Source organism: Rhinopithecus roxellana, chromosome 3 (genome assembly GCF_007565055.1).
Source record: "Rhinopithecus roxellana isolate Shanxi Qingling chromosome 3, ASM756505v1, whole genome shotgun sequence".
NCBI classification, from domain to species: domain Eukaryota; kingdom Metazoa; phylum Chordata; class Mammalia; order Primates; family Cercopithecidae; genus Rhinopithecus; species Rhinopithecus roxellana.
This window is the reverse complement of record NC_044551.1, coordinates 99,254,497-99,269,265: the sequence shown is the minus strand read 5'-3', so window position 1 is coordinate 99,269,265 and position 14,769 is coordinate 99,254,497. Positions and strand designations below refer to the sequence as shown.

The 14,769-nt window shown below is 41.7% G+C and overlaps 1 protein-coding gene across 1 annotated transcript in view; it reads left to right on the top strand.

Annotated features, from left to right (window-relative positions):
• The window catches only part of PHAX (phosphorylated adaptor for RNA export), a 25,851-nt gene extending 11,393 nt beyond the window's left edge, over nucleotides 1–14,458 (top strand). Inside the window, exons 4-5 of the mRNA XM_010353777.2 lie at nucleotides 4,436–4,519; nucleotides 12,127–14,458. Coding sequence (XP_010352079.2) covers nucleotides 4,436–4,519; nucleotides 12,127–12,396 — 354 coding nt within the window. The 3' untranslated portion in view covers nucleotides 12,397–14,458. The remainder of the gene's footprint in view (nucleotides 1–4,435; nucleotides 4,520–12,126) is intronic.
• The last annotated feature ends 311 nt before the right edge of the window (nucleotides 14,459–14,769 follow it).

Sequence of the window (14,769 nt, the reverse complement as noted above, 5' to 3'; positions counted from 1 at the left end):
CAAGGCTGCAGTGAACCGTAATCATACCACTGCACTCCAGCTTGGGTGACAGAGCGAGACCCTGTCTCAAAAAAAATAAAAAGTGATATATCCTATGGGAAAAGAAAGAAATCAGATGGAGCTATAGGGAGTAGTGGAGAGGGGGACGTTGCAGTTAAACTAGAGTGGTCTGGGTAGATGTTATTAAGAATGCGCCATTTGAACAAAGACTTGAGGTGAAGCAATGACTACTGCAGGAAGAATAGACCAAGTAGAAGTAACACCCATTGTAGAAGTGAAGGGTGCCTAGCAAGGCCAGAACTGGGGTGAAGTGAGCAGTTTACTTGCTTTAGGTGCAAAATTTGAGAGTGCCTTAAAAGCTCAGTAATCAAAATAAATAATATTTGAATGTACCAATTTCAAAAATCAAAATTAATGCAAAAAATCCATAATGGACAAAATTTTAAAGACAGGCTCTTACCCTGAACTTGGCAAGGCTGCTCTTTCCACCCTAATCTCTACCTAGTTCCAGTCTGAACAAGGGGCCAGTGTGGCAGGAGCAGAGTGCATGAGAGAGTGAGTTAGGATATAAAGTTAGAGAGGTAATTGGGCCAGGTCTAGTGGGAACTTGTTTGCCATCTTAAGGAATTTGCCTTTGACTTTAAATGAGATAGCCCATAGAGGGTTTTGAACAGATAAGAAATGCATTTCCTAGGCCGGGTGTGGTGGCTTACGCCTGTAATCCCAACACTTTGGGAGGCCGAGGCGAGCGGATCACTTGAGGTTGGGAGTTCGAGACCAGCCTGACCAACATAGAAAAACCCCATCTCTATTAAAAATACACAAAAATTAGCTGGGCATGGTGGTGTATTCCTGTAATCTCAGCTACTCACGAGGCTGAGGCAGGAGAATCGTTTAAACCCAGGAGGTGGAGGTTGTCATGAACCGAGATCGTGCCGTTGCACTCCAGCCTGGGCAACAAGAGTGAAACTCAGTCTCAAAAAAAAAGAAAAAGAAATGCATTTCCTTTCAGCTGCTGTTTTGAGGGATAAGAGTAGAAGCAGGAAATGCCATTCCAGGTGGGTCTGACCAGCATGGTAGCACTGGGATGAAGGAAAAGTGGTCAGATTCTGAGTATATGTGGAAGATACAGCCAACAGAATTTCCTAGTGGATTAGATACAGGATGTAAGAAAAGGAAGAGTCAAGGATGACTCCAAGGTTTTTAGCCAGTTTAAAGAGCAATGTCCAAAAATTCACATTGGCTCCAAAGTCTCAAAAGTCTATTTAACATGAACATAGAAGGGTGTGTATAATGGATTGTTAAATGAAAAGACACAGATTACAAACCAATTGGCCAGGCGCAGTGGCTCACTCGCTTTGGGAGGCTGAGACAGGCATATCACCTGAGGTCAGGAGTTCGAGACGAGCCTGGCCAACATGGTGAAACCCCATCTCTACTAAAAATACAAAATTAGCCTGATGTGGTGGCATGTGCCTGTAATTCCAGCTGCTTGGGAGGCTGAGGCAGGAGAATCGCTTGAACCAGGGAGGTAGAGGTTGCAGTGACCAGAAATGTGCCACTGCACTCTAGCCAGGGCAACGAGAACATAACTCTGTCTCAAAAATAAATAAATAAATAAACCAATTTATATAACAGAATCCCATTTGGGGTTGGGTTACAAATATATGTGGCATACAAAAAAGTAAAAAGATGTCAAGGTGTGGTGGCTCACACCTGTAATTCTGAGACCAGCCTGGGTGACATGGTGAAACTTAATCTCTACAAAAAAAATGCAAAAATTAGCTGGATGTTGTGGCACGTGCTTGTAGTCCCAGCTACTCGGGAGGCTAAGGAGGTGGGAGGATTCCTTCAGCCCAGGAGGTCAAGCTGCAGTGAGGTATGATCATACCACTTCACTTCAGCCTGGGCGACGGAGTGAGACTATGTCAAATAAAAGTGAAAAGAGTATGTGTCAAAATGTTACAGTGATTACCTATGGGTAGTGGGATTATGGGTGGTTTTTTTCTTTTTTCTTTCTTTTTCTTTCTTTTTGATACAGGATCTCACTCTGTCGTCCACGCTGGAGTGCAGTGGCACAATCAGGTCACTGCAGCCTCAACCTCCCTGACTCAAGCAGTCCTCCCACCTCAGCCTTCCAAGTAGCTGGGACTGTAGGCTTGAGCCACCATGCCCAGCTAATTTTTGTATTTTTTGTAGAGATGAGGTTTTACCATGTTGCACAGGTTGGTCTCAAACTCCTGCAAAAATATGTGTGTGAGTTTTTTGGTTTTTGTTTTTTTTAGACAGAGTCTTGCTCTGTCACCCAGGGTGGAGTGCAGTGGTGCCATCTCAGCTCACTGCAACCTCTGCCTCCCAGGTTCAAGCAATTCTGCCTCAGCCTTCTTAGTAGCTGGGATTACAGGCATATCCTACCATGCCCAGCTAATTTTGTATTTTTAGTAGAAACAGGGTTTCACCATGTTGGCCAGGCTGGTCTCAAACTCCTGACCTCAAGTGATCCACCCGTCTTGGCCTCACCCAACCCATGAGCCACCGCGCCCGGCCACATGTGTGTATGTACCTATTTCCTTATTTTTAAAAATTCAGTTGTTTGAATAGGCAAGCAGTTCACATGATAAAACATAAGAAAGAGTATCAAGGGCTAAAGCGGGGAGGCTAAGGAAAATGGATGTGTACAGAGTTTCAGATTTGCAAGATGAAACAGTTTTGGAGATCGTTTTATAACAGTGTAAATATACTTTATTGCTGAACTGTACACTTAAAAATTGTGAAGACGGTAACAATTTTTGTCATGTGTTTATTATCACAGTAAAAAATCAGAAGAGTAAAAGGTATGTAGTGAGAGGCTACCTGACCACACGTATCCTCGAGCCACTCAGACTCCTCCCCGACACACATTATTATTTTTTTGAGATGGAGTCTCGCTCTGTCACCCAGGCTGGAGTGCAGTGGTGCGATCTCGGCTCACTACAACCTCTGCCTCCCGGGTTCAAGCAATTCTCCTGCCTCAGCCTTCTAAGTAGCTGGGATTACAGGCACACGCCACCATGCCCAGCTAATTTTTATATTTTTAGTAGAGAAGGGGTTTCACCATGATAGTCAGGCTGGTCTCAAACTCCTGACCTCATAATCTGCCCACCTTGGCCTCCCAAAGTGCTGGGATGACAGGCGTGAGCCACTCCGCGTGGCCCCAACACACTTTTTTTTTACACAGGTGGTCATATACTATACACACTATTCTATACCTTGCTTTTTTAACTTAATGTATCTTAGAAATCTTATCAAGTATGTAAAGAGAGCTCCTCCATTCTTTTTTGCAGTTGCTAGCATTCCGGTGAATGGTTATGTCATAACTTATATGACTGTGTGTATATACACATACATGCTCAGTTGATCTTCATTATTTGTAGATTTTATATTTTCAAATTTGCCTACTTGGTAAAAAGTTGTTAACCTCAAAATTAATACTAGTGGTGGTTTCACAATCGTTCACAGACATGCAGTTTCTAAAAAAATTTGAGTTGTCCAGCATGCACATGCTTAACTGAGGTCGAACAAGGCAACACTCTGCCTTGTTTCAGCTTCCATACTATAAAATAAATAATACGTTTATCTTCTCCAATGTAAGATATTATCTATGTCATAGACTAAATACCAATATATATTTGGCTTTTTTTCCTGGATTTTCTGTTTTGCTTCACTGATCATTCTAGATTTATTTTGGTACCATACAGTTTTAATTATGTAGGGTTTATGATGTGTTTTAACATCTAATAGAATATTCATGGTGCGGTGGCTCGCAGCTGTAATGCTAGCACTTTGGGAGGCCAAGGCGGGCAGATCACCTGAGGTCAGGAGTTTGAGACCAGGCTGGCCAACATGGCAATTTCTGTTTCTACTAAAAATACAAAAATTCGCCAGGCATAGTCATGAGTACCTATAATCCCAGCTACTCAGGAGGCTGAGGCAGGAGAATCACTTGAACCCCATGGGAGAGGCAGAGGCTACAGTGAGCCAAGATCACGCCACTTCACTCTAGCCTGAGCAAAAGAGTGAAACTCCGTCTCAAAAAAAAAAAACAAAAAATTCACTGACTTAAGCAGGTGGCAGATAAAAACAGAAAATCCAGTCATTTGTTAGGTCATTTGAGCTGAGTGGCCTATTTCTCTTTGTCACCATATAGATTTTTTAAATCACAGAATTTCAGAGTTAAAAAAGACCAAAGACCTTTGGCCTTCGTTTTATAGATGAAGAAACTGAAACTCATATTTCGGTAATTTACTGGTGTTATCTATTTCATAAGAGTCAGAATCAGGACTGGACTTCAGATCTGGTATTCCTTCTATCCCCTTAATTGTGTCTCTGTTAAAAGATACCTTGACCATTTATGGGAAGAGTATATGCAGTTTAACTTTTCTGTTCCTTTTTGTAGAATGGTAGTCGAAGAAGAACACCAGGTGGAGTTTTTCTGAATCTCTTGAAAAACACTCCTAGTATCAGCGAGGAACAAATTAAGGTAATAATAATGTCCTTACCTCTTAAGCTCCATCATAATTTGACTTGTAACTCACCCTCTAGCTTCATTTTCTATGAATATCCATTACCTGCTGTGCCTTCAGTGGACTGATTTTGTTACTGTCTTATTCTGAGGAACATTTGTGCCTTTTATTTTTTTTATTTCTTTATTTTTGAGGTGGAGTCTCACTCTGTCGCCCAGGCTGGAGTGCAGTGGTGTGATGTCAGCTCCCCGCAACCTCTGCCTTCCGGGTTCAAGTGATTCTCGTGCCTCAGCCTTCCAGGTAGCTGGGAATACAAGCACATGCCACTATGCCTGGCTGATTTTTGTATTTTTAGTAGAGACGGAGTTTCACCATGTTGGCCAGGCTGGTCTCAAACTCCTGACCTCAAGCAGTCCGCCCATCTCGGCCTCCCAAAGTGCTGGGATTACAGGCGTGAGCCACTGCGCCCAGCCAGCTTTTTATTTTTTGTAGATACAGGGTCTCAGTATGTTGCCCAGGCTGGTCTTGTATATCTCAGCTCAAGTAATCCTCCTGCCCCAATCTCCCAAAGTGCTGCAATTACAGGCATGAACCGTTCTTACTTTACCTATACTCTTTCTTTCTTTCTTTCTTTCTTTCTTTCTTTCTTTCTTTCTTTCTTTCTTTCTTTTTCTTCTTTCTTTCTTTCTCTTTCTTCCTTCCTTCCTTCCTTCCTTTCCTTTCTTTCTTTCCTTTCTTTCCTTCCTTCCTTCCTTCCTTCCTTCCTTCCTCCCTCCTTCCCTCCCTCCTTCCCTCCCTCTTTCCCTCCCTCCTTCCCTCCCTCCTTCCCTCCCTCCTTCCTTCCTTCCTTCCTTCCTTCCTTTGAGACAGGGTCTAAGAATCTAGCTCTGTTGCCCAGGCTGGAGTGCAGTGGCACGATTTCTGTTCACTGCGCAACCTCTGCCTCCTGGGCTCAAGTGGTCCTCCCACCTCAGCCTCCAGAGTAACTGGGAGTACAGGCATGCGTCACCACACCCAGCTAATTTTTGTATTTTTTTGTAGAGATGTTGCCCAGGCTGGTCTGGAACTCTGGGCTCTAGTGATCTACCCACCTCAGCCTCCCATGGTGTTGGAATTATAGGTATGAGCCACCACGCCTGGCCTATACAGTCTTTTTCTGTTCCGTGTGGAAATAAATAAGCATCAAATGCTTGGTTCTAATTATTTGAACAAGCATAAGGGCAGGCAGTGAGTCTGGAATGAGTGTACAGTTAGCACTTCAGCTTGGTGCCATCTCCCACCAAAAAAAAAAAAAATACCAAAAAAAACAAAAAAAAAGTATGTCCCAGTAATGACAATACCCTACATAACCACAAGACCCATTATCACTCCTAAGAGAAATAAAAACAATTTCATAGTATTCAATATCTAGGCCTTATTCCAATTTCCTAATTTGTCCCAAGAATATATTTTACCTACTTTCCTCCTAAGCAGGTACAGTCTAGATTTCCATATTCCATTTGTTAAATCTCTTCCTTTATTATATATTTTTAATTATTTTAATTTTTTTTTTTTTTTTTTTTTTTTGAGACAAAGTCTTACTCTGTTGCCCGAGCTGAAGTGCATCATCACAGCTCACTGCAGTCTTGACCTCCCTGGTCTTAGGTGACCCTCAGCTTCCCAATTAGCTGGGACCACAGGCACACACCACTATGGCCAGCTAATTTTTGTATTTTTTGTAGAGATGGAGTTTCACCATGTTGGCCAGGCTGGTCTTCAACTCCTGGGCTCAAGCAGTCCTCCCACCTTGGCCTCCCAAAGTGCTGGAATTACAGGTGTTAGCCACCTCGCCTAGCCCTCCTTTATTCTTTTTAACCCTACATTTTCCTTCATGATTTAGACCTTTTAAAGAGTTAAAGATGGTGAGGTCAGGCACGGTGGCTCATGTTTGTAATTCCAGCACTTTGGGAGGCCGAGGTGGGCAGATCACTTGAGTTCAGGAGTTCCAGACAAGCCTGGCCAACATGGTGAAACCCTGACTCTACTCAAAATACAAAAATTAACCAGGCATGGTGGCGGACGCCTGTAGTCCCTACTATTCGGGAGGCTAATGCAGGAGAATCGCTTGAACCTGGGAGGTGGAGGTTGCAGTGAGCCGAGATCACACCACTGCACTCCAACCTGGGTGACAGAGCGAGACTCTGTCTTTTAAAAAAAAAAAAAGGAAGAAGAGTTACAGGTGGTTATCTTACAGAATATTTGGTTACCTTATTATATTCTGGTGATTGTCTCCTTCTGTCTCCAGTGTTATAAACTGGAAGGTGTAGACTCTTTAGTTTTTTGTTTTGTTTTTTTTTTTCCCCAAGACAGAGTTTCGCTCTGTCGCCGAGGCTGGAGTGCAGTTGCACGATCTCGGCTCACTGCAAGCTCTGCCTCCTGGGTTCACACCATTCTCCTGCCTCAGCCTCCTGTGTAGCTGGGACTACAGGCGCCCGCCACCGCGCCTGGCCAATTTTTTTATTTTTAGTAGAAACGGGGTTTCACCATGTTAGCCAGGATGGTCTCGATCTCCTGACCTCGTGATCCACCTGCTTCAGCCTCCCAAAGTGCTGGGATTATGGGCATGAGCCACCACGCCTGGAGACTCTTTAGTATTTTAAGTCATTTTTGTGTTATTGGGAATGTCTTTTATGGACGTCTTTTAATACGTTAATCAGAGAACCTGATTTGTACTTAGCATTTATTCAAATACTAAAGATTGAGAACTAACCTCTTGCATAGCAAAGAGGTGGTGCACATCTAACGCAGCTGTTGTATTTGAGTAGCTCTGTGTTTTCCTTATGATAACAATGGTGATAAAGGTTAATAAGAATGATGTCTTTGAACTATACTGACTGTAATGCTAATAATGACAGATAAAGTCACTTACCTTGAGCTGGTCCAGGTAATTGTATTTTGCATCTGCTCAGTGTTCTTTTTCCTTAAGTTTTCTGGCTGTTCACTTAACAGTCACTTTAAGAGTCTACTATGTTGACATTCCTATAGGAAATGTTACTGTTACTGCAAATCTAAAATCTCTAGTATAGTAACTACTTTTTTCATTTCATTGTAACAACTGTTTCAGTAACATGATTTGTGACAATATGAGTTTCCTTAGGAACACTACTGTTGAGTAGTAGCAAAGATTATACTCTAATGTTCTCTCCCCTCACCCAAAATAATTCTTGACAAAAGTATGTACTTAAAAGATACCTTCTAAGCAACTAAACCTTGGACAAACAATATTCTCAGGCAGGAGAGAAGAAATACTGTAACATTTATTGATTTCCTCCCACTGGACCAGAGATTAATATTATGTAACTTAATCTTCACCACATTGTATCACTGTGGGAGTTACTTTGTTATGCAAATGAAGAATGATCAAAATTATATGCCTGAGATCACACAGAGCACTCGGACTCCAAACCCATGTTGGAGTTACTTTCACTGTATTATGTCTTTGTAATTCAGTAATTCCAGCTGATTGAGGAAAAGGATTTTAATGCTAGAAAGTTTTTATGTTAAACTGCCAGAAACTTTGCATTATAGTAAAAAAAACAGAAACATTTGGAATATCTCATAATAGGGACATGTTGACTTACAAGGACATTCTTTTTTTTTTTTTGGTTGCTTTTTTGAGACGGAGTCTCACTCTGTCCCCAGGCTGAATGAAGTGCAGTGGCGCGATCTTGGCGCACTGCGTCCTCCGCCTCCCAGGTTCAAGCAGTTCTGTCACCTCAGCCTCTCGAGTAGCTGGGATTACAGGCGTATCACCACACCCGGCTAATTTTTGTATTTTTATTAGAGACGGGGTTTCACCATGTTGGCCAGGCTTTTCCCAAATTCCTGACTTCAGGTGATCCACCCTCCTCGGCCTCCCAAAGTGCTGGGATTACAGGCGTGAGCCACCTCGCCTGGTCAAAAAATTCTTTTTAAAAAAGGACTGTTTCACTCTGTCACCCAGGTCTCACGCCGTGTTGCTTAGGGTGGTCTTGAACTTTGGGGCTCAAATGATGTTCATGCCTTGGCCTCTCAAAGTGCTGGGATTACAGGTGTGAGCCACTGTACCCGGCAGTTTTGTTTTGAAGAGTTAGGTCTTCTGCTGTCACTCACACAGGAGTCCAGTGGCACTATCATAGCTCACTGCAGCCTCAAACTCTAGGGCTCAAGTGACCCTCTTGCCTCACTCTCCCAAGTAGCTGGTACTATAGGCACATGCCATCACTCTCGGCTTATTTCTTAAATGTTTTGTAGAGACAGAGTCTTCCTATTTTGATCAGTCTAGTCTCAAACACCTGGCCTTAAGCAGTCCTCCTGCCTGGGCCTCCCAAAGGCCTGGGATTACAGGTGTAAGCCACCATGCCTGACCAATACAATTTTATTATAGATAATTTATTTCAGATGCTACCCAAATGATGGTTATAATTATTCTTTTCATTGCTTTGTTGCTAACAGTCACCGTATGTAGAACTTAGAAGCCAGAACTTGACTGAATGGATTTGTTTTCCTGTTTTAAAATTCCATTTGGGTACATGACCTCACAATTAAGTTTTGTTTTAAAAAATACAAAGTTTTCTGAAGGAAAAAGCAATAGTTTAAACTTTATTTGCTTTGTTCAAAAAAAAAAAAAAAAGCTCAGCTAAAACACTAGAGTTAGATTCCTTAACTTGGAGAGTTAAGTATATATAGATATGGATGGGAGGGGGGAAATTTTCCCTCAAATTACCTGCCTGCCTTTGTGATAAAGATATTAACAACAATTGCCAGGCATGATGGCTCACGCCTATAATCCCAGCACTTTGGGAGGCTGAGGCGGGCAGATCACGAGGTCAGGAGATCGAGACCATCCGGGCTAACATAGTGAAACCCCATCTCTACTAAAAATACAAAAAGTTAGCTGGTTGTAGTGGCGGGCGCCTGTAGTCCCAGCTACTCAGGAGGCTGAGGCAGGAGAATGGCGTGAACCCAGGAGGTGGAGCTTGCAGTGAGCCGAGATCGTGCCACTGCACTCCAGCCTGGGTGACAGAGCGAGACTCCATCTAAAAAAAAAAAGATACTAACGTATTGCAACAACATTTTGGGAACATAATAGAACCCACTTTGTTCTATTAAATTCATAACGCATGGGAATAAAGTTTCTTTTTATTTTGTTTATTGTTTTTTCTTTTAATTTTTGAGATGGAGTCTCCTAGCTCTGTTGCCCAGGCTGGAGTGCAGTGGTGCGATCTTGGCTCACTGCAACCTCTGCCTCCCAGATTCAAACGATTCCCCTGCCTCAGCCTCCCTAGTAGCTGGGATTACAGGCTCACACCACCTCGCCCAGCTGATTTTTTGTATTTTAGTAGAGATGGGGTTTCACCATGTTGGCCAGGATGGTCTCGATCTCCGGACCTCGTGATCCACCTGCCACGACCTCCCAAAGTGCTGGGATTACAGGCATGAGCCAGCACGCCCAGCCTAATTTTTGTTTTTTTGTTTTGTTTTGTTTTTTGTTTTTTTAGTAGAGATGGAGTTTTACCATATTGGCTAGTCTAGTCTCAAACTCCTGACCTCAAGTGATCTGACCACCTCGGCCTCCTAAAGTGCTAGGATTACAAGCATGAGCTACCGCACCTGGCCAAAGTTTCTTTTTAGTAAAGCTTGCCATATTTGGAGAGAAAAGGACAGCTTCATAAAATGTACTCGTTGCTACCAAGCATTATACTACTTAGAATTCTTAGCAAGATGCTTGGATGTGCTTCCATATAAAGTGAAAATGCTTCTACTTGTGGCTTCTTCATAGTCTTTGAATTAAAGGTAATTGAACTCTTGGAAAAAATTGCAAATCATCACACTTTTGTGAAATCATTATCATAGATTTTAAGACTATTGGGCCGGGTGCAGTGGCTCACCCCTGTAAATCCCAGCACTTTGGGAGGCCGAGGCAGGTGGATCACTTGAGGCCAAGAGTTGGAGACCAGCCTGGGCAACATGGAGAAACCCCATCTCTACTAAAAATACAAAATTTAGTTGGGTGTGGTAGCTCACGCCTGTAGTTCCAGCTACTCGGGAGGCCAAGGCATGAGAATTGCTTGAACCCTGGAAGCAGAGATTGCAGTGAGCCGAGATCGCACCGCTACCCTCCAGCCTGGGCAACAGAGCCAGACTCTGTCTCAAAAAAAAAAGAAGGGAAAAAAAAAACAATGTAGGAGAAATCACCAGCTACTTGGGATGCTGAGGCAGGATGATTGCTTTAGTCCAGGAATTCGAGGCTGCAGTGAGGTTTAATTATACCACTGCACTCCAGCTTGGGTGACAGAGCGAGGCCCCATCTCTATCAAAAACTTTTAAAAAGAATATTAGAGAAATCTTATATGAGTTCAGACTTCATACTTTCACATGTTAGCTCTGTAATTTTGTGCCTCATTTTCCACATCTGAAAACAAGGGTTGTATAACTACCTCATAAGGCTTTCGTGAGGATGAAATGAGTTAATGTGTGTGTAAAGTCCTTAGCAAGATGCCTGGTACATAAAAGTACTCACTTGATAACTGGTAGCGAGCCTTATTATCTTCTGAGTTTACCTTTGTCTTTTCTCACGTGTGTACCCTCCTTCTCCATCCTCAGTTCCTCCTCTTTAGCAAATACTTTTATTATTTCTCTTCATCAAAACACTCATATTCTGAAGTTTTCCCTTACCCCTTCCTTTCAAAGATCTTTACACCTTCCTCTGTTAATTCTGTGTGCTGCTTATAACTATTTAGCACAAATTTTGGGAGAGAGTCTCCTTTATCCCACCATCTTCCATAGTGCTTTTTATAAACAAAAAGGCATTGGGATTTATATTCTTTAAGAATGTAATAGGCACTGGCTTGGCTACAGCTTTTAGGAATCCCTGCCCAGAAGATAATAGGGTCCCAGAAGTGTGTCCTGCCAACACTAGTTTCTTTTTTAAACCTTTGAACCTTCTCTGTTTTAGTACAGTTTGATGATCCCTAATCTAGAAATCCAGAATGCTCCAAAACTTTGTTGTTTTGGTTTGGTTTTTTTTTGTTTGTTTGTTTATTTGTTTTTGAGACACAGTCTTGCTCTGCCACCCAGGCTGGAGTGCAGTGGCGCAGTCTCGGCTCACTGCAACCTCTGTCTCCTGGGTTCAAATGATCCTCCTGCCTCAGCCTCCCTAGTAGCTGGGACTACAGATGTATGCTACCACACCCAGCTAATTTTTATATTTTTAGTACAGACAGGGTTTCACCATGTTGGCCAGGCTGGTCTGCAACTCCTGACCTCAAGGGAACCACCCATCTCTGCCTCCCAAAGTGCTGGGATTACAGGCATGAGCCACCATGCCCAGCCTTCATTTAGGAAATTTTTAACTGTAGAGATGATACGTTATGGTAGAATAAGCATGGGCCCTAAACCTAGCACTAGGCTGGGTTTAAATCAGTTCAACCTTTACTTGCAGTGAGTACTTACTTAATATCTTGAACTCCATCTTGATAAGGAGCCTAATGATATTTGCTTATTTTTTGTAAGAAATGGAGATAATGATTTTAAAGGGACAGGCATGGAATAAACTTTTAATACGTGGTAGTTCTTGCTTACTAAAGTTGTTCCTTTATTACAGGACATTTTCTACATTGAAAACCAAAAGGAATACGAAAATAAAAAAGCTGCTAGGAAGAGGAGAACACAAGTGTTGGGAAAAAAGATGAAACAAGCTATTAAAAGTCTAAATTTTCAAGAGGATGATGATACATCACGAGAAACTTTTGCAAGTGACACAAATGAGGCCTTGGCCTCTCTTGATGAGTCACAGGAAGGACATGGAGAAGCCAAGTTGGATCCAGAGGAAGCCATTGAAGTTGATCATTCTCATGATTTGGACATTTTTTAAATACATTTTTGACAGTTTGAGGACTAAGCCTTTCTAAAATAACATGTAATAAACCATTTTTACTGAGATTGCAACGTTTTGCACTGATAAACATGAGAATCTGGAGGAAAGACAATTGTTTTCTTGTTTAAAATAGTGTATGTGCAGAAAGGGAATGCAATTGATAGAACATTTAAGGATATCTCATGTCTGACAATACTTAAGAGTATATAGCACAGGATTTAATTTCTCATTCTGTTGCACGTGCTAAGTGTGAGTATTACTAGTTGATAATCAGTTTTGTCTAGGTCATAACATACTATTTGAAAGTTTGTTTTTTAAGTTTATCTTTGCAGTGAATTATGCTTTGACTTTAAAACATTCCACTAAAATCATAATGGGACATATAAATTATTAAGTTGTTACAAATGCATTCAAATTTGTTTTTTCTGTGTTGTAAGAACTCAGGCATTTTTAAGGATAAAAACTAACATTGGCCAGGCACGGTGACTCACGCTTGTAATCCCAGCACTTTGGGTGGCTGAGGCAGGCAGATCACTTGCGGTCAGGAGTTTGAAACCAGCCAGGCCAAAATGGTGAAACTTTGTCTCTACTAAAAATACAAAAACTAGCCAGGCGTGGTTATGCATGCCTATAGTCTAAGCTACTCGGGAGGCTGAGGCAGGAGAATCACCTGAACCCAGGTGGCAGAGATTGCAGTGAACTGAGATTGCACCACTGCACTCCAGCCTGGGCGACAGAGCGAGACTCCGTCTCAAAAAAAAAAAAAGATACAGTTAAGAGGTGTATACTGATGATTCTTCCCACTCATTTGTTTGTCCAGAAGTAAATAAATGTCAGAAATTTTTAAGAGTCTCAGTCTGTCGCCCAGGCTAGAGTGCAGTGGCATGATCTCGGCTTATTGCAGCTGCCATTTCCCAAGTTCAAGTGATCATGTGCCTCAGCTTCCTGAGTAGCTGAGATCACAGGTGTGCACCACCACGCCCAGCTAATTTTTGTATTTTTAGTAAAGACTGTTTAGCCATGTTGTCCAGGCTGGTCTCGAACTCCTGGCCTCAAGTGGTCTGCCCACCTCTGCCTCCCAAAGTGCTGGGATTACAGGCGTGAGCCACCACACCCAGCCTTATTCTTAAATTTAACGTGGTTTTTGACTTCTTAATTAACTTGGTTATATACTAAATGTGATCTACTCCTGTGTATTACTAGATACTTTAAAAAAATTTTCAAGCTGGGCATGGTGACGCACACCTGTAATCCCAACACTTTGGTAGGCCAAGAGAGGAAGATTGCTTGAGCCCAGGAGTTCGAGACCAACCTGGGCAAGATCATGAGACCCTGTCTCTAGTTTAAAAAAGAAAAAGAAAAAAAAAAAAACATTCCCAGTGGCAGCCTACCTAAGACTGTTTTACCTTATGTTAAGGAAGTTAGGTATTTAAGATGTTACATATGCCGGCGCAGTGGCTCATGCCTGTAATCTCAGCACTTTGGGAGGCTGAGATGGGTGGATCATTTGAGGTCAGGAGTTCAAAACCAGCCTGGCCAACAAGGTGAAACCCCATCTCAACTAAAAATACAAAAAATTAGCCAGGCATGGTGGTGCATGCCTGTAATCCCAGCTACTTGGGAGGCTGAGGCAGGAAAATCGCTTGAACCCGGGAGGCAGAGGTTGCATGCAGTGAGTCGAGATCATGCCACTGCACTCTAGCCTGGGCAACAAAGCAACACTTTGTCTAAATAATAATAATAATAAAATATTACATGTGCATGAAGTTTTAAATTACTCATTAATGAAGAAAATAAAGGTAGTTTAGACATTCCAAGAGTTAACTGTAGTTTACAAAAATATATTAAGCAAAAATATGCTTGATATATTAAGCAGAAATTTTGTTTATTAAGCAAAAATGTAAAATTCAGCAATTATAAACTTCCTTCAGACAGTGTACTTGAAGTCTTCTGGTAGTTCTGAGAATATGGTCATTGAAGTTGGATCTAAGAGGAAAGTGGTTATTGGTTGCTTTTTATTTATAAAGAATGCAAAAATAAAATTAGATTTTTGGCAGTCCTTAATGAGCTTCAAGTGATTATATTTTTAAATCTTGAATGTTTTTTCATAAAATTGCTATAACCAAGAAAAATATTTTTAAAAGGTAACTGGATATTGACTCGAGACAATTTATGGGAGGTGATTTTAGAAATAGTACATTAAGAAAGATAATTATTCTGAATACTTAAATGCCACATATTATAAATATTACCAGTTTTTCTAGCAAAATTATACCTTTTTAAGGGCATTGATGCCTGAAGCTACTTGATCTTCGTCAAGATTGTTTCTTCTCCACACTTTCCTGGTTTTTTATCAATAGTTTTTTTTTT